Source organism: Oncorhynchus gorbuscha, linkage group LG23 (genome assembly GCF_021184085.1).
Source record: "Oncorhynchus gorbuscha isolate QuinsamMale2020 ecotype Even-year linkage group LG23, OgorEven_v1.0, whole genome shotgun sequence".
Taxonomy (NCBI): domain Eukaryota; kingdom Metazoa; phylum Chordata; class Actinopteri; order Salmoniformes; family Salmonidae; genus Oncorhynchus; species Oncorhynchus gorbuscha.
The window spans coordinates 54,839,934-54,859,776 of NC_060195.1; the positions used below are offsets into that span (position 1 = coordinate 54,839,934).

Below are 19,843 nucleotides of genomic sequence, written 5' to 3' on the forward strand. Positions count from 1 at the left end.
ACAACCCAGGGTATGACGCCCTGTCATCTTGTAACTGTACATATCAAACATATGAACGCTGACACTGTATTTGACAGGAGTTGCATGATTTGGAAATGTGAAGTGCACCTTGCTTGTATGACGTCAAAGCGGTATTTATTCTAATCGTCAACGTCTCGTCTTTAAATGACGTTGAGTCCTCTTAATATGCAGCATTTCCATCACTCAGACAACAAAACATTAGCAAAAGTTGCCCAATTAGCGGAAGAGATGGGGGGGGGGCAAATTCTTCATGGGGTGCACAAGTTCAGAATGTCTGTCAGTCAAAACCCATACAATGCTGTGAATCGCAGAGCCTGAGATCTGACGTCAATGATAGTATGTTATTGTACCGCCACTGTGTTCCAATTCAGGCGCTTATTAATGCCCAAATCTGCCATTTTCAACCCGCGTCCAGGTACAAGTATATTCATTGACAACTTCAGATGCAGTTTATGTATGTGTTCATATTCCCTTCAATGTAAACAAGCCCCTTTCTGATTCTAAACGACGTGCACCTTTTCATGACGCGGCCCGGGAAATGGGTCTATTACGATGTTGTTCAAAAATGGGCTTGGTTCATTTGTGGTGATTACACCACTCCAAGACATGCCACAGGGGGGCAGTGTAGGCCTGAGAACCTGTTCCTCATCTGGCGTTGGTACAGCATACTATCAGTAGATGCACGTCATGCGTCTATCTGTGCATGTGCAGGCCATCAAATAAAAGGCACTCCTTCGATATGAAGTTGTTTTTGTCGAAAATGAAAATGTGTTTAGTTTGTCACTGTCACGAGGTTGGAGTAATAATAGCATGTTCAACTATGTAAGACATTGGCTATAATCGAGGTTGTGCCTTTAGATTTCGAGAAAAGTAACAACTCGGGGAGAATTCCTCACTTCTCTCATTGACTTCTCAAACCCAAAACTCCAGCCTGGTCTGTTTGGTCTGTTTCGCAAGCGTTCCCGGAAGTCTCGCGATGTTGTGCCTCTTGGGTTTAGAAACTCTGTGATACCATGTCAGGTTTTGGTTCCAACATATTTGGATCGCGTTCACTGTTCACTGGAGGGAGACAGAGGTCCACTATTAAGTTATACCGTCTTTCTTGTGTTGTCACGAAACCCACAATGCACTACTTGTATTTTCTTACTGTATGTGTAATTAATATACAATTACAGCTCATCTCCCTCTCTTTATGAGGGCGAGGAGTTTCATAATAACCCCAGGCCAGATTTAGCTGATGCCTGAATGATAGTAGACATGGACACTAAGTGGTGTGGCACTTCTACAGAGACCCAGCCAGGGAGCCACTGGTGCATGTCAGGACAATAATTACCCCCAGGATTAGAGAGGTCTGGATAGGGGACAGGTGTCAGGTGATACCTGAATGTGACACTGGGATAACTGTGACACCATGACAGCAATGGGACAATATAGATCCTTTGAATGTGACATACGTGACTGTGACATGTGTCTCCTCAGATCACGGGGGGTCCGTAAGGAGAGGGCGAGTATTGGCCACCATTGGAGTGACGTTGGTTCGTTTTACAGCATTCATATAAAAGTACCGGCTGGCAAAGCTCATGACATCTGAGGGTGTGAACGACAGACAGGAGAGAGAGAGAGAGAGAGGAGAGCAAGAAAGAGAGGCATATTTTGCTATATTCATTTGACAGCTGTTTACCATGCTGGATCAACATGCCAGACATCACCCTCCTCCACTGTCATAGCCTGACTGCACCTCCTCCACTTATTCCTCGCCCTTCCTCCTCCTCCCAAAGTTGAGTGTGAGGGGAAGGAGGGAGGGTCTGCGCCTGGCGCCTGCACAGTACTTAGCGGAGTGAGAGAGGGAGGGGGGAAGTGCAGTGCCTCCTAGACTCTCCAGGCTAAAGAGAGCCTAGGGGCAACAGGGCAGCCTAAGGGGCAAAACGACTGCTTAGAGGCAACAGAAGAGCCCTGTTTGGCATGGCTCTGTTTCTGGATAGCTCCCAGTCCATGGGGACCGTGGGGGCCTATTACTGCTTGATCCGGAGGAGGTTCAAGAGGAGGCGCAAGAAACGCTCCGAGCGCAAAGGTACTCCTCTCCAGGAGGGATAGGCATTGTGTGGTTGGAGGGGAGTGCTAGTGTGGACTTGTGTGTGTGTATCTGTAGGTCTGTGATTTTTTTTTTATGTCACTGTACTTAACATTGATGTACTATTGGTTGATTGATGAATGCAAGGATTGCTCTTGTGTGCTTGTGTATTTGGTATTTACGGAGTTGTGAGCGTTATTACTGCACATGTTGTGTCTGAGAATGATGCCGGCAGTTTTCAGATATTGGAAATATGCCATTAATATGGTGGAGAATTCAGGCATAGAAATGAACAATGTTGTGGTTGAGTGCCTCAAATGCACGTTAAAAGTTTTTGAGGCAAACCTGTATTTCTAGTAGAATAGTATTACTTTATTTTCCACCGAAACAGAAACATCTATTTGTGTTGTGGTATTTGTGTCAGAAGGATCTAGAACTGTGTTTATGTCACATATAATCTTGCTTACTTGGACTATTCTAGTAGCGGCTGCAGTTTTCTGTCATGCTAGGGCGGCAGACCGGCCCGGCCTCAGGCCACACATCTGTCATTTTCTCTATGGATCTAGTTTTTCCCCTTTAAACAGCACTATAGTTGTCGCACATTCAACTCTGAACCGTACTGTCAGTGCCACTCAGACTTCACACACTATATACAGTACGGGTTATGTATTCTGTCATTTTCTATGACAGGATACAGGCTCAGCCCCTTGCTTTGGGTGATGGTAATAGGCAGATATATTAACTTTCTGCAACGATGGGGGAACCGGTAGTCTATTGCAAGACGAGCAGATATTAGTTTTCAATTCAGAGAGGTGTCCATGCGGAAAGTATAAACCCTCCTTCCACTCCTGGGCTTTAATCTCTGGAGCGTGGATACACCATGGCGATAGGCAGTTTTGTCTCTTTGCATACTGTAACGTGTCCCCGTTATAGTCTTTGAGATCCAAAGCTCTACGAGAGAAAGGAGAATCTGAAAGGAGATGAGGAATGTGATAGTTAAGTTTTTTTTTAAATGATCTGATGTGTTTGATTAATAAAAATACAAATCTTATAATATTCCTGATGTGGGGGAACTCTTGTGCACTTGTTTCTTCAGTTGTTCACCCTGTATAGAGTCTGGAAGGTATCGAGAGAAATAGCAGTAGTGTCTCTCTGCCATGCCTCGTTGGTCAAAGCCTGTGGGGAAATTAAAATGTTTTGGTTTTTTTTTTTTGGGGGGGAGGATAAATGCTAAAAAAAATAAGGTTTATGGTAAACAAAGGCTGAGGATATCTTCTATGTTTTGTTCTATGAGATAATCTTCACCAGCTAATGTCACTTGTTTTGTGAATTTTTAAGCATTTGTCATTTTTTTTAAAGCACATAAAGGCTTCATAATTCATAAAGTAATGTTAACTGACAGATATTGTCTCATAGAACAAAACGTATTAGATCTCATAAGGCTGTGTCAATCTCAGGCCTTATTTTTGGCGTTTATGCCAAAACCCCATTCTTTCTCCATTCATTTTCCCATTAGGAGTGGCTGAACAAACCAGAGGTAACTCCTTTCCATTTTTTAGGAAAGGGAAAGGGGGATACCTCATCAGTCGGACAACTGAATGCCTTCAACTCAAATGTGTCTTCCGCATTTGACCCAACCCCTCAGAATCAGAGAGGTGCGGGGGGGCTCCCATAATCGACATCCACGTCTTCGGCGCCCGTGGAACAGTGGGTTAACTGCCTTGCTCAGGGCGACAAGCTGGCGAGCGCTATAGACAATGTCTAACTTTATAAGGAACTAGAGGAATCGAGTTTTCCCCAGTTTTCCAATGATTTCTTGGAAGTGCTTGGTCTGATTCCTCAGAGCTACAAAACATCTGTTGATGCATTACGAGGAAGGACACCAGTAGGGATTATTGCTTTATTGCTTTGTTGCTATAATAGTCTGTCAAGAGGTAAACAATGAGCTGCCACCTTGGCATATTAATCATATGAATGAATTAAAGGGTAGTTCAGCAGAAGCTTTTAATTATTAGACACGTTTAATATTCTGGCATAAAGCCGCCTCCCGTGACTGAATGAGTAAATCAAATCTATTGTAGTGGAACATTTAGTAAGTATATTTGGGACTGGAGATATTGTAGTCTCTCCGAGCATTATCTGTAATGTGCTGTGCTGCCTGCTGAAGTCATTTTTGTAATATCCTCGCTTCGTTGGCTTTTGACACGATTTGCCAATGGCTGCTAATATTTCGGGGGCTAAATAACTCTGCCGCTTACTCAGCACAACCCCCACATAATATTTGAATTGCAGATTCCCTGTCTTCTTGAAACACTCACACGGCAACGCAGCAATTACTTTGGTCTCATTCTGTCTCATGTATAAAATACATAAATGTAGCTCTAACCCATTGTAAAAAGGTAAATAGTAAAATAAATAAAAATGACTAAGATATTTCCACTATTTACACCCTGCACACTGGGAAGCTATGCGTACCGTCATTTCCGCTGAACCTTGATGCTAACTGGTGTGCGGCGAGGTGAGGTGAAGTGTGAGTGGAATCTACTGGGGAGGAAAGTGAATTCCAGACGAGGTACGCGGACGGACGGAGCACACGGCTGCTCTGTGAGACGTTACCTGGCTGCCCTGGGATGCTAAAGGATGTGTCCGTCTCGGCTGCCTGAGCCGTACGCCATGAGCCTCTTGTCAGTCTGTCTGTCAGACGTAGCAGTATCCTCTTCTCTGATAGGTGGGGGTTGATAGTGATACTTGATAAGTGGCTGTGCTGTATCCAGATGATCCTGGTATCCAGTGAACCCTAAGATAGCTTGCGTTCCATTCTAGGTGGTTCTAGGTATATGATTTAATGAACCTAGGTTGTGTTGTAGCTTTGGTACCAGCGCCACTATAATCAGTGGGTAAAATCCAATTTTGCACACACAAAATAAATTGTCCCACCCAGCGAAGGAATGGCACCCTGTGTGAAGAATTCGATGAGAAACAGTGCATACAGTGACATGCACTAAATGACCTAAATTGATCAACCCCATATTGGTCTCTAACAGTCAGGCCAACCCAAGCTGTACTGTGCAAGTAGGCTACTAGTAGGTCTGCTATTGAAATAGATAAATGAGGCTGTCAACTGAGTCCGAAATACGCAGGTGTCACACTGTTTCAATAGAAAAACAACATAAGCGGATGTTCAAAGTCCACAACAATGCTTGAACCACATCAGGAGACACCCTTTGAGGTCAGAATTTGTTTTTGTGTCGTTGCCCTTTAATTGAAGTGTGCAGGCACCTCGCACTGTTTGGTTAGCGGAAACACTGTTGCACATGAGATCGAGTTTGCAAAACAATTGGCCACTGGATTAATGCAAATAATGGGGATATCATTCTGCAAGGTAGGCGTAGGCTACTTTGTAGTTCACATTTAATTGAGAAGGTTTTCGGGAAAGCATTTTCATCTACCAGAAGACGGTTAGGCCTGTCATTAGCGTCGCTATTTTGCCTGTTCCGTGATTGTTTGAAACCTGGACGTTTTATGTCAGATTATCTTACAAAGACATTTTACGTCAAAGTAGCCTACAGCGTAAATCCCACCATAGAAACGCGGAAGCAATTATTTTATAGAGATGGCCTCATTTGCGTCCTCCTGTTCTGTTGGTTTTCTTTAAACCTTCTTTCGTTGTCTAGAAGGCATTATCCTCGTCATATTAGCAGCCCGTGATCGTTGTTGCATCTTTAGATCTCCCCTCTTTCTACGTTTTGAATGGATATTTCCGTCTATGGAACCACTTTTAGAACATGTGTTTTCTGAAAATGTTGAAGAAATAGTAGTTTATCAACATTTCAAGCTAAACATTCTGATCTATCAGCCTTATTAATGGATACGGCATATACCTCCACCACGCTACCACGATACGCATCCTGGGGTTTAAGAAGTGAGCATATGCAATGCCCACGGAAAAATAAATGGGTTTACATTCAGCGCATGTCACTGCGGATATAACCTCCACTACACCACTAACTATAATGTTACATGCAGCTGACCCTCTCAAACAGGGGCCACCTCTCCCTCCCCCATCCCCCACCTCGCCCCTCTCCTGGGTAGTCGGCCTGTCTGTCAACATTACCTCCAGACCTGGTTAATCCAGGAGCCGTGAGGTGTGAAATTCAACATCTTACCCTTCCCTTCTCTCCATTCCCTCCCTTCTCTCCCAGAGATAGAGGAGCACCTGGCCCGGCCTTGATGGCAGCGGCAGCGGGGGAAGACAGCGATAGTCATCTGTTGTGAGCTACGGGGGTAGTGGTGCGGAGAGAATGGCTGGGGATGGGAAGAGAGCTAAGGCAGAGCTAAGGCAGAGCTAGGAACCTGGAATCGCTCATCTGTCGTGTACCTACCTGCTGAGCACCTGACAAAAAAATGGTGTGCCTCCTCAATGTACGGTGTGGGAGAGAGTACAAAATCACCTGCCTGAGTCTAGGAAGGTAACTGGCTACATGTGACACAGTTGGACTGTCACATGCAGGGCAATTTACACAGTAGCAATTTTCAGCACTGGAGGCCACAGGGCAACCCGTGATGGCGTTAAATGGATTTGATCCAACTGGCAGTCAGCCAGCTGGTTAGGAAGGACGAGGGGCTGCTTCGGTGGGTTGCATCAAGGTTTCAGGACTCGGGGCAGCTAGAAGAATTTAACAGGAATATTGGCTTCCAGTCTGACCTGGTATTCCCAGAAAGATCCAATAATGTAAACTTGTGATTATGATTGTGTGTTCTGCCTTTGTCGTCATCAGGCCTGCAGACCAGAGGCTGAGAGATATAGGCCTAAGGTTAACCCTTGTTAACCCTTGTTAACCCTTGTTTACCCTTGAGCATGACAGTGACAGACCCCTCTGCTCTGCCTAGCCCTTAAGAGTGCAGGTGAGAGGTGATTGCGTAGTGTGTGTTTGTGCCTGCATGCGCGAGTTAAGAGAGAGAGTTGACTGAATACTGCGTATGAATGCCAGGCTGTCATCAGCATAGATCTGGAGACTTCTCTCCCATTGGAGAAGACCCACAGGGGAGGCTGATCCCCCTCCCCCTGACCCTAGCCTGTTAAGTGACACTGATTAGTGTGTAGAATATATACAGCTTCCCTGTTGTCCCCTGTGCCATCATAAAGATGTAATTAGTTCCTATGGGGAAAATGGTAAAGGGACCGAAGTCACTTAATGTCCTTGAAGACCAGGATAGATTTTATTAGCTGTGCAGCAATGGGAGCACTGATCTATATTAGCTAAGGCTACCATTTACAATAAAATTGACAGGACTCACCCTTACTAAGAAGGTTGGGGGGAAAAAACTCAAATGTATTCCAGGTGACTACCTCATGAAGCTGGTTGAGAGAATGCCAAGAGTGTACAAAGCTGTCATCAAGGCATAGGGTGGCTACTTTGAAGAATCTAAAATATAACATATATTTTGATTTGTTTATCACTTCTTTGCTTACTACATGACACCATGTGTGTTATTTCATAGTTTTGATGTCGTCATTATTATTCTACAATGTAGAAAATAGTAAAAAATAGAGGAAAGCCCTTGAATGAGTAGGTGTGTCCAAAATGTTGACTGGTACTGTATATCAGACAGATTGATATATACTGTTATGCCTTTTGATTTATTGCAGTTCAGTTTCAGACCATTTCAAGGTTTAGATAGGCATACTTTCTTCATTTGAGATCTTCATGCGACTACGCCCTAAATGTCACACGATGGATCGACTACTGCAAAATGATTTTTTCCACCCTTGGAACTTTCAGTTTAATAGCCACAACATTTGTAACTGACAAACTGAAAAAGGTCAACCAAAAAGGTTGATTTACCAGATTGCATTATAAGGTCAACAATTGTGGAATTTTAATAACATGTCATTGTTACATCTTCAATTAGCTCCCTCAGTTTGTACACTATTGCTGATGAAGAAAATAAGAGGAAAAGCTATGAACTAGCCTACTGCTCAGTTCCCTCTTGATCTGGTAGTTGATTGTGATTAATTTCATAGCCAATGAGGTACTATGTACAGTAGGAACTCTAGAAACAGGTACTATGTACAGTAGGAACTCTAGGAACAGGTACTATGTACAGTAGGAACTCTAGGAACAGGTATTATGTACAGTAGGAACTCTAGGAACAGGTATTATGTACAGTAGGAACTCTAGGAACAGGTATTATGTACAGTAGGAACTCTAGGAACAGGTATTATGTATAGTAGGAACTCTAGGAACAGGTATTATGTACAGTAGGAACTCTAGGAACAGGTACTATGTACAGTAGGAACTCTAGGAACAAGTATTATGTACAGTAGGAACTCTAGGAACAGGTATTATGTACAGTAGGAACTCTAGGAACAGGTATTATGTATAGTAGGAACTCTAGGAACAGGTATTATGTACAGTAGGAACTCTAGGAACAGGTACTATGTACAGTAGGAACTCTAGGAACAAGTATTATGTACAGTAGGAACTCTAGGAACAGGTACTATGTACAGTAGGAACTCTAGGAACAGGTACTATGTACAGTAGGAACTCTAGGAACAGGTATTATGTACAGTAGGAACTCTAGGAACAGGTATTATGTACAGTAGGAACTCTAGGAACAAGTATTATGTACAGTAGGAACTCTAGGAACAGGTATTATGTACAGTAGTAACTCTAGGAACAGGTACTATGTACAGTAGGAACTCTAGGAACAGGTACTATGTACAGTAGGAACAGGTACTATGTACAGTAGGAACTCTAGGAACAGGTATTATGTACAGTAGGAACTCTAGGAACAGGTATTATGTACAGTAGGAACTCTAGGAACAAGTATTATGTACAGTAGGAACTCTAGGAACAGGTATTATGTACAGTAGGAACTCTAGGAACAGGTATTATGTACAGTAGGAACTCTAGGAACAAGTTATGTACAGTAGGAACTCTAGGAACAGGTATTATGTACAGTAGGAACTCTAGGAACAGGTACTATGTACAGTAGGAACTCTAGGAACAGGTACTATGTACAGTAGGAACAGGTACTATGTACAGTAGGAACTCTAGGAACAGGTATTATGTACAGTAGGAACTCTAGGAACAGGTATTATGTACAGTAGGAACTCTAGGAACAAGTATTATGTACAGTAGGAACTCTAGGAACAGGTACTATGTACAGTAGGAACTCTAGGAACAGGTACTATGTACAGTAGGAACTCTAGGAACAGTTACTATGTACAGTAGGAACTCTAGGAACAGGTATTATGTACAGTAGGAACTCTAGGAACAGGTATTATGTACAGTAGGAACTCTAGGAACAAGTAGTATGTACAGTAGGAACTCTAGGAACAGGTATTATGTACAGTAGGAACTCTAGGAACAGGTACTATGTACAGTAGGAACTCTAGGAACAGGTACTATGTACAGTAGGAACAGGTACTATGTACAGTAGGAACTCTAGGAACAGGTATTATGTACAGTAGGAACTCTAGGAACAGGTATTATGTACAGTAGGAACTCTGGGAACAGGTACTATGTACAGTAGGAACTCTAGGAACAGGTACTATGTACAGTAGGAACTCTAGGAACAGGTATTATGTACAGTAGGAACTCTAGGAACAGGTACCATGTACAGTAGGAACTCTAGGAACAGGTACTATGTACAGTAGGAACAGGTACTATGTACAGTAGGAACTCTAGGAACAGGTATTATGTACAGTAGGAACTCTAGGAACAGGTATTATGTACAGTAGGAACTCTAGGAACAGGTACTATGTACAGTAGGAACTCTAGGAACAGGTATTATGTACAGTAGGAACTCTAGGAACAGGTATTATGTACAGTAGGAACTCTAGGAACAGGTACTATGTACAGTAGGAACTCTAGGAACAGGTATTATGTACAGTAGGAACTCTAGGAACAGGTATTATGTATAGTAGGAACTCTAGGAACAAGTATTATGTACAGTAGGAACTCTAGGAACAGGTATTATGTACAGTAGGAACTCTAGGAACAGGTACTATGTACAGTAGGAACTCTAGGAACAGGTACTATGTACAGTAGGAACAGGTACTATGTACAGTAGGAACTCTAGGAACAGGTATTATGTACAGTAGGAACTCTAGGAACAGGTATTATGTACAGTAGGAACTCTAGGAACAGGTACTATGTACAGTAGGAACTCTAGGAACAGGTACTATGTACAGTAGGAACTCTAGGGACAGGTATTATGTACAGTAGGAACTCTAGGAACAGGTACTATGTACAGTAGTAACTCTAGGAACAGGTACTATGTACAGTAGGAACAGGTACTATGTACAGTAGGAACAGGTACTATGTACAGTAGGAACTCTAGGAACAGGTATTATGTACAGTAGGAACTCTAGGAACAGGTATTATGTACAGTAGGAACTCTAGGAACAGGTACTATGTACAGTAGGAACTCTAGGAACTGGTATTATGTACAGTAGGAACTCTAGGAACAGGTATTATGTACAGTAGGAACTCTAGGAACAGGTACTATGTACAGTAGGAGCTCTAGGAACAGGTACTATGTACAGTAGGAACTCTAGGAACAGGTACTATGTACAGTAGGAACAGGTACTATGTACAGTAGGAACTCTAGGAACAGGTACTATGTACAGTAGGAACAGGTACTATGTACAGTAGGAACTCTAGGAACAGGTACTATGTACAGTAGAAACTCTGATGATTTGGTTGGAGGTTTGGTCTTCTAGTTTGATACATCTTATGTTTGGATTGTCTCTCTCAACCTGTTGTAGGAAGGCAAATAAAAAGTAGTTAGGTACAGACAGCTCCCGAGTGGCGCAGCCATCTAAGGCACTGCATCTCAGTGCTAGAGGTGTCACTACAGACCCTGGTTCGATTCCAGGCTGTATCACAACTGGCCGTGATTGGGAGTCCAATAGGGCGGCGCAGATTTGGCCCGGTGTCGTCCGGGGTGGCCGTCATTGTAAATGAGAATTTGTTCTTAACTGACTTGCCTAGTTAAATAAAGGTTACTTTTTTTTTTAAACAGTCTGTTCCTTTCCGCTCTCACATGCCTCCGTCTCCCTTCCACCATCTCATCTCATCACCTCACCATGGCACATCGATAAGTCACGCCTGTGGCTTGACGGTGCCTGGTCGAGGGTCCTATCCAGCGTGTCTAAAATGATATTTCACGGATAGAAAATGGAGGGTGTGAGAGAGAAATGTATGCTGCCGCTGCTGCCGGCACAAAAAGCTTCCTTGAACATTGCCGGCAGCAGCAACACCTTATTTCCCCCCAGTCCGCCCAAACCCTGTGGATCCATCCATCTGCATTAGACCACCGAGGGGTGGCTCTGACAGTTGGTTTCAGAATTCCCCTCCAGCTGTGGTACTATTCCACTTCTAGAACCAGAACTTTCCCCAACTTTCCATTCATCAGTGTCTCCTCATGGGTTGTCTGGTTAGCTCTGACACCTCTGGCTGGTGTCTTCCTCACAGCGTCTCCCATCATCCTCATCATGAGTTTTGCGTTGTTTTCCTCTCTGATTGGATTTGAGTCAGCGGATTATGGAGTGTGTTACCGGCTCTTGACAAGGGTTGATGATGGTTGACCGATGATTGAGAGCAGGGTACCAGGTGGTTAAATACATATTGTGGTGAACTTCATAACATTACATTTCGTATTTCCACATTTTCCCTCGCAAAAATTCAAGTTGGACTTTTTCATCCCCAGAAAGCATGGAATGGTTTTATCCTATATTATCAGGGGACAATTACCTCAGGTTTTTAGGAAATATCGTTTTTATATTCCAATAATAATAATAATATTCTTATTTTCTCTTATTTTCATAGGTGTTGTCAGCAAAGCAATGACAGAAGGTATGTTGCTCATATTGTCTCGTTTTATGCCCCTTCAACACACTTGAATGTGGTCCTGCCATTTCACCGCATGTGTGTGTGTGTGTGTGTGTGCGCTCACGTGCAAGCCTGCTTGTGTGTACAGGATACTATGAGCACATAACAAGAGTTGTAAGATATGTTCCGGCCTGTGTACCTGTGTGCGGTGATGCGTGAATGTCTATGTATATCGGAGACACGAGTGTATTCTTTGAAGGCGAACGACATCGGCGCAGACATGGTAACTAGGTGCTGGACTCTGGGGCCCAGGCTGTGTGAGATACTGTCTGTTTCTCCGTAGGACGTGAATGACAGGCTTCAGACAGATCTATGTATCAGACATACAGCTCCAGACTCTCCTGGATTTCCTATTAAACACATGTCTACACCACACAGACAGCATACGCTGCTATAGATACGGTACTGTAGAACCACATATTTGATGGTGGATCAGCAGTGTAAATATGGCTGTAGCAATCCTTTATGGCTTTGACATGTTGGTCTTGAGGATGAAATAGTGTGCTCGCATTGATTTGCTAATATCGCGGGTTGATATTCATAGTCCTAAGACTTCCAACATTGATAACTTGAGGGATAGGGAATGTGGATAGCAATATGCTCAGATGTGCTGATGCTACATATCCTTGTAAACATACAGTTGAAGTCGGAAGTTTACATACACTTTGGAGTCACGTTGGAGTCATTAAAACTAGTTTTGGCAAGTCGGTTAGGACATCTACTTTGTGCATGACACAAGTAATTTTTCCAATAATTGTTTACAGACAGATTATTTCACGTATAATTCACTGTATCACAAGTCCAGTGGGTCAGAAGTTTACATATACTAAGTTGACTGTACCTTTAAACAGCTTGGAAAATCCAAGAAAATTATGTCATGGCTTTAGAACAGGGGTGTCAAAGTCAAATGGACGGAGGGCCAAATAAAAAATGTAGCTACAAGCCGAGGGCCGGACTGTTCGAATGTTCATTGAAAATTTTTTAAATGACGCATATAGTCTAGTGAACCTAATTGAACCTACTGAAAACCTAACAAATATATTCCAATATGATCAGATAAATAAAGCAATATTTTCTTATGGCTCTGTCAGTAATCTTTAATTTTCAACAGACACAAAAGACAAATTTCCTTTATATAAAAATCCCCATAACATGAACATTAAATGAAAGAAACCGGTATTCAAGGCACCATCAGTAGCCTATATTTTCTATTTTAGCAAAAGTGGGCTAAATTTACTTCAAAGAAAAAAACAATAATAGCAATTTTCTATCATCCACTCAACTGAAATATTTTTAAAATATAATTGGATTGAAATACAATAAAATAAAGTGCAAAAATCTATTAATCAAAAACAACACTTTGTTTAAGGAGAAGTAACATGCAGTGAAAACAAATATTAAACTTTAACTTTTAAACTTGAACTGAGTAAAAACTCTAAATATGTGATTGCACAGTAATGTTCACTTGTTTGAGGTTGAGGGTGATACTTGGTGGTGTCCCATCTTTTCCACAAGTTCATCAATGTTCGGGGTAAGGCTCTGAGCTGAGGAAATCCTCAGAATTGAGTGGAGGTGTTCAGCAGTAAGTCGACTTCTGTGTGATGTTTTGTTCAAGTTCATCAAAGAAAACAGTTGTTCACACAGGTATGTGCTGCCAAACATAGACAACGTTTGAGCAGCCTGGATGCGCAGCTGGGGCATTGTGTCGGGAGGAAACGGGCGAACTCCGCAGCACCCACTGCCGCATATTTTGCCCTCAGTGCATCATTGCATTGGAGGTCAATCAACTCCATTTGGAGGTTTGGTGGTGAGCTTTCCACGTCAACAGCAAATGGGTTACCGAGCAGTTCCAACCTGCTTTTTTGTGCTTCAAAGTCAGCAAATCGGCGTCGAAAGTCAGCGGCAAGCATACCTATTTTATCAGCCAACTGTGCGCTCGGGAACGCACTGGTAGAGAGCTTCTCTTTCATGGTCTGGCAGCTGGGAAAGTGGCTCAAATTTTCTTTCCGCATCTGCGTCTCCCACAGAGTCAGTTTGGTTTTAAATGCCTTCACTGTACTGTACATATCAGAGATGACACGATCCCGACCCTGCAGCTGCAAGTTCATTGCATTCAGATGACTCGTAATGTCACACAGAAAAGCCATTTCACACAGAAACATTTCGTCTCGGAGTTGTGTTGTGTCTTTCCCTTTGCTGTCCAAGAACAGACAAATCTCCTCACGAAGCTCGAAACATCTTTGAAGCACCTTTCCCTGGCTTAGCCATCGCACCTCTGTGTGATAAGGCAAATCACCATGCTCCGTTTCTAACTCCGTCAGAAATGCCTTGAACTGGCGGTGATTCAAACCTTTGGCTCTGATAAAGTTAACTGTGCGCGTGATGATGCTCATTACATGCTCCATTTTCAAGGCTTTACCGCACAACGCTTCCTGGTGTATGATACAATGATAAGCTGTCAGCTCACCTGTCGCGTTTTCCTCTTGCATCTTGTAAATGTAAATTCCTCTTGCATCCGTAAATGGCCGGGCTGATTTAGCGATCTCTTCTGCCAAAATAAAACTGGCCTTGACAGCAGCCTGGCCTTGTGATTTGGCTTTTTTGAACAGAGCCTGTCGAGATTTGAGGCCTCGTTTTAATTCCTCTGCCTTTTGTAGCCTTTGTTCCATGTCCATATTCTTGTTTTTGTCCGCGTGTTTCGTTTCATAATGTCGTCTCAGATTATACTCTTTCAGTACCGCCACACTTTCTCCACACAGAAGACACACAGGTTTTCCAGCTACCTCCGTGAACAAATACTCCGACTCCCACCTTGTTTGAAACCCCCGGTTCTCAGTGTCCACCTTCCGTTTTGCCATTTTTGATGGGTATCTGAAAGTTAATTTTACTGTGATGCTGACAACTGCTGTGCCAATAAATATTGAAATGAAGCAGCCTACTGCTCGGTGCGTCACCGTTGCATTGTGGGAAATGTAGTATTGGTGCGTGTAAAAGATCTGCGGGCTGCCGGCTTGCTGCGGTCTGCGGGCCGGTTCTAATAACAAATCAAGATCATCCCAGGGGCCGTAAAAAACCTTCTCGCGGGCCGGATGTGGCCCGCGGGCCTTGACTCTGACATATGTGCTTTAGAAGCTTCTGATAGGCTAATTGACATAATTAGAGTCAATTGGAGGTGTACCTGTGGATGTATTGAAGGCCTACCTTCAAACTCAGTTCCTCTTTGCTTGACATCATTTGAAAATCAAAATAAATCCTCCAAGACCTCAGAAATTAATTGTGGACGGGGGAGGCTTGCAAGCTGAAGAACACCATCCCAACCCGTGAAGCACGGCGGTGTTAGCATCATGTTGTGAGGGTGCTTTGCTGCAGGAGGGACTGGTTCACTTCACAAAATAGATGGCATCATGAAGCAGGAAGATTATGTGGATATATTGAAGCAACATCTCAAGACATCAGTCAGGAAGTTCAAGCTTTGTCGCAAATGGGTCTTCCAAATGGACAATGACCCCAAGCATACTTCCAAAGTTGTGGCAAAATGGCCACAACAACAAGGACAGCAAAGTCTAAAAACATGTGGGCAGAACTGAAAAAGCGTGTTGCGACCAAGGAGGCCTACAAACCTGACTCAGTTACACCACCTCTGTCAGGAGGAATGGGACAAAATTCACCCAATTTATTGTGGGAAGCTTGTGGAAGGCTATCTGAAACGTTTGACCCAAGTTAAACAATTTAAAGGCAATTCTACCAAATACTAAACTTCTGACCCGCTGGGAATGCGATGAAAGAAATTAAAGCTAAAATAAATCATTCTCCCTACTATTATTTTGACATTTCACATTCTTAAAATAAGGTGGTGATCCTAACTGACCTAAGACAGGGATGTTTTACTAGGATTAAATTGTGAAAAACTGAGTTTAAATGTTATAATTTAAGGTGTATGTCAACTTCCGACTTCAACTGTATGCTAGCTAAACTTCAATCATGTTTGTATGTGAAACCTTTTACCATGAATGGCTAACAGAGGCTATACAGGCTGTGGATACAATCCAGTGTTGATATCTGTGAGCCTTGAAGTCTGTCTCCCTACTTCCTTTTTCTTCAAACGTGTGTCCACAAACTCACTCACAGATAACTACATTTGTTGACATTTTCTCATTCCCGCCCTAGCTAAATTCTGTCGCCCATTATCTTTGTGAGCGAATGACAACCTAAGCCTTGGTCTCCGTCAATCCAGCACACACAAAGCACGCAGCCGGCATTTCCAGCGAGGCGCCAGGGCTCGGCGGCCTGATAACATTGTCAGCGCTAATGTTCGGAAGGAAGGAGTTGAGTGGCGGCGGGGGTACAAGGCCACTTCTTGTCACGCGGAGAGACGAGATTACACTGTTCAGGCTGAGAGAGAGAGAGGCTGGTTTGGTTAACACAAAAGCCAGCTCTGGTCTTCGTACAACCAAAGCCGCTTAACAACAAGGCTTTCTTGGTTCTACTTGGTTCACTTATGTGATTTACTTACTATAGTGTGCACCGTTCACTGTTGTGTGTATAATTATTGTGCGTCGTCCTACTAAGACTCTAAAACCAGGCTCTTAGAAGAAACCCTGGGAAAGCTGACTGCCATAAAGAATATAGGAGGCATATGGTTAACAAAACCACTCTGTATGTAGCACTGTGCAATACCATATGTGTCAAAGAAAGGAAGGTAAAGACCCTCTTCTCAGCCCTGTCCACCAGCGCCTAGCACTAAGAGCAGCATTCATATCCTGCTGATTTCCCTTCCTGGAATGTGCATTGACCACCCTGCTGATTCTGGTTGTTGTTGTTCCCCTACATTGAATATTAGCTCAGCTGTGGCCCCTAGCAGTCTACAACTATGTATGTGGCCTAGGAGAAATATAGCAATGAGCACATTACCACACCATATGCTTATTGCTATGGTTCTGGCCAATTCAGTGGCCTGCTGTGCTAGGAGCTGTGCAGCACTAGCGCTGTCCATGGTGCTGACTGCTGACAAAGAGCTACTATATTCCTAATGAAACCTATTCTGGAGGCTATGGCAGCCATGGCCGCTGCCCTTTCTTTAATACCCATCTGGCTCCCTGCGCCTGGCCATTATGAATCTGACACATGTTGAGCCAACAGCCACGCAGTTGCCTCCAGCACCATGTTAGTGGAATAGGACGTGGTGCAGCTGGGTGGCTGTAAGGGGTCTGGATGGATGATACCATTATAGCAAGGCTGGATATCACTAGCTACAGACACCTTGTTTCAGTGAGAGCTCATTTTGGCGCTGACACATGCTTCATCACTCAGCTAAACTGATCTGTTCATGCAGGGTCAAGGCAATATGAAACATCATAGACCTGGTGCTTCATTCAGCATTTGTCCACTTGAAAGTGAGAGCAAACCAAACAAAGATTACATTGATACAAAGTAATGAGTAAGACTGTAACTTAACCCAGACCTCCATTTAATCTTCAGTGATGCAAATATGACACTTCCTCTCCCTTGACCTTGGACCCCTGTCATGGAAAGGCCACTCTCCAGGAAGTGACCGTTCAGTCACCGCCCCCTACAGCCAGGAAAGCAAGGTCCCTAATCCCTAGCTAAGAGTGTCACAGTAAAACCTTCCCATCAACGTTTGTTTCAGCCCATAAAGCAGCGATGATAATTATCTGGTCATTCATTCATTCATACGTTTCCTGCCTGGTGGATGACATGTAGAGTGGCAGTTTGGTGATTAACCTAATGTGAATAACCGCAGCGTCGCGTCCCTTATCGTCCTGGAAGGCGAGCGCTGCTGTCTCACGGTGAGCGCTACAGCTTAAGGCGGGGGGGGGGGGGGGGGTTCTAGGGAAGTGATGGCTCTCTGACAGGCAGGCAGGAAGGGGTAGGGGTATAGAAGAAATGTGAGCGATGTCATTTAATAGCTTAGACTCACTTCCCTTCATTGACTACAGCTCAGCGTTCAACACCATAGTATCCCTCAAAGCTCATCACTAAGATCCTGGCACAAAACACCTCCCTCTGCAACTGGATCCGGGACTTCCTGACGGGCCGCCCCCGGGTAGTGAGGGTAGGTAGCAACAGATCTGCCACGCTGATCCTCAACACTGGATCCCCTCAGGGGTGTGTGCTCGGTCCCCTCCTGTACTCACTGTTCACCCACGACTGCGAGGCCAGACACGACTCCAACACCATCATTAAGTTTGCAGACGACACAACAGTGGTAGACCTAATCACCGACAACGACGAGACAGCCTATAGGGAAGAGGACAGAGATTTGGCCGGCTGGTGCCAGAATAACAACATATCCCTCAACGTATGATGATTGTGGACTACAGGAAAAGGAGGACCGAGCACGCCCCCATTCTCATCGACTCGGCTGTAGTGGAGCAGGTTGAGAGTTCAAGTTCCTTGGTGTCCACATCACCAACAAACTAGAATGGTCCAAACACACCAAGACAGTGGTGAAGAGGGCATGACAAAACCTATTCCCCCTCAGGAAACTAAAAAGATTTGGCATGGGTCCTCAAATCCTCAAAAGGTTCTACAGCTGCAACATCGAAAGCATCCTAACTGGTTGCATCACTGCCTGGTACGGAAACTGCTCGGCCTCCGACCGCAAGGCACTACAGAGGGTAGTGCGTATGGCCCAGTACATCACTGGGGCTAAGTTTCCTGCCATCCAGGACCTCTACACCAGGCGGTGTCAAAGGAAGGCCCTAAAAATTGACAAAGACCCCAGCCACCCCAGTCATAGACTGTTCTCTCTACTACCGCATGGCAAGCGGTACCGGAGCGCCAAGCCTAGGACCAAAAGGCTTCTAAACAGTTTTTACCCCCAAGCTATAAGACTCCTGAACAGGTAATCAAATGGCTACCTGGACTATTTGCATTGTGTGTGTCCCCCGTCCCCCGTCCCCCGTCCCCCCTCCCAACCCCTCTTTTACACTGCTGCTACTCTCTGTTTATCATATATGCATAGTCACTTTAGTTATACATTCATGTACTGTACATACTACCTCATTTAGCCTGACTAACCGGTGCTCCCGCACATTGGCTACCCGGACTATCTGTGTTGTGTCCCGCCACCCACCACGCGCCAACCCCTCTTTTACGCTCCCGCTATTCTCTGTTTATCATATATGCATAGTCACTTTAACCATACCTACATGTACATAATACCTCAATCAGCCTGACTAACCGGTGCCTGTATATAGCCTCGCTACTGTTAAAGCCTCGCTACTGTATATAGCCTCGCTACTGTTATAGACTCGCTACTGTATATAGCCTCGCTACTGTTATAGCCTCGCTACTGTTATAGCCTCGCTACTGTATATAGCCTCTACTGTTATACTGTATATAGCCTCTCTACTGTATATAGCCTGTTATAGCCTTGCTACTGTATATAGCCTCGCTACTGTTATAGCCTCTACTGTTATACTGTACTGTATATAGCCTCGCTACTGTTATAGCCTCGCTACTGTTATAGCCTCGCTACTGTATATAGCCTCACTACTGTTATAGCCTCGCTACTGTATATAGCCTCACTACTGTTATAGCCTCTCTACTGTATATAGCCTCGCTACTTTTATAGCCTCGCTACTGTATATAGCCTCGCTACTTTTATAGCCTCGCTACTGTTATAGCCTCCTACTTTTATAGCCTCGCTACTGTATATAGCCTCGCTACTGTTATAGCCTCGCTACTTTTATAGCCTCGCTACTGTATATAGTCTCGCTACTGTTATAGCCTCGATACTGTTATAGCCTCGCTACTGTTATAGCCTCGCTACTGTTATAGTCTCGATACTGTTATAGCCTCGATACTGTTATAGCCTCGCTACTGT

General features: G+C 44.0%; 1 protein-coding gene across 1 annotated transcript in view; it reads left to right on the top strand.

Moving 5' to 3' along the window:
* The first annotated feature begins 1,877 nt into the window (after nucleotides 1-1,877).
* The window catches only part of LOC124010871 (double-stranded RNA-specific editase 1-like), a 35,535-nt gene continuing 17,569 nt past the window's right edge, over nucleotides 1,878-19,843 (top strand). The window contains exons 1-2 of the mRNA XM_046323615.1: nucleotides 1,878-2,092; nucleotides 11,932-11,958. Of these exons, the coding sequence (XP_046179571.1) occupies nucleotides 1,984-2,092; nucleotides 11,932-11,958 (136 nt within the window). The 5' untranslated portion in view covers nucleotides 1,878-1,983. The remainder of the gene's footprint in view (nucleotides 2,093-11,931; nucleotides 11,959-19,843) is intronic.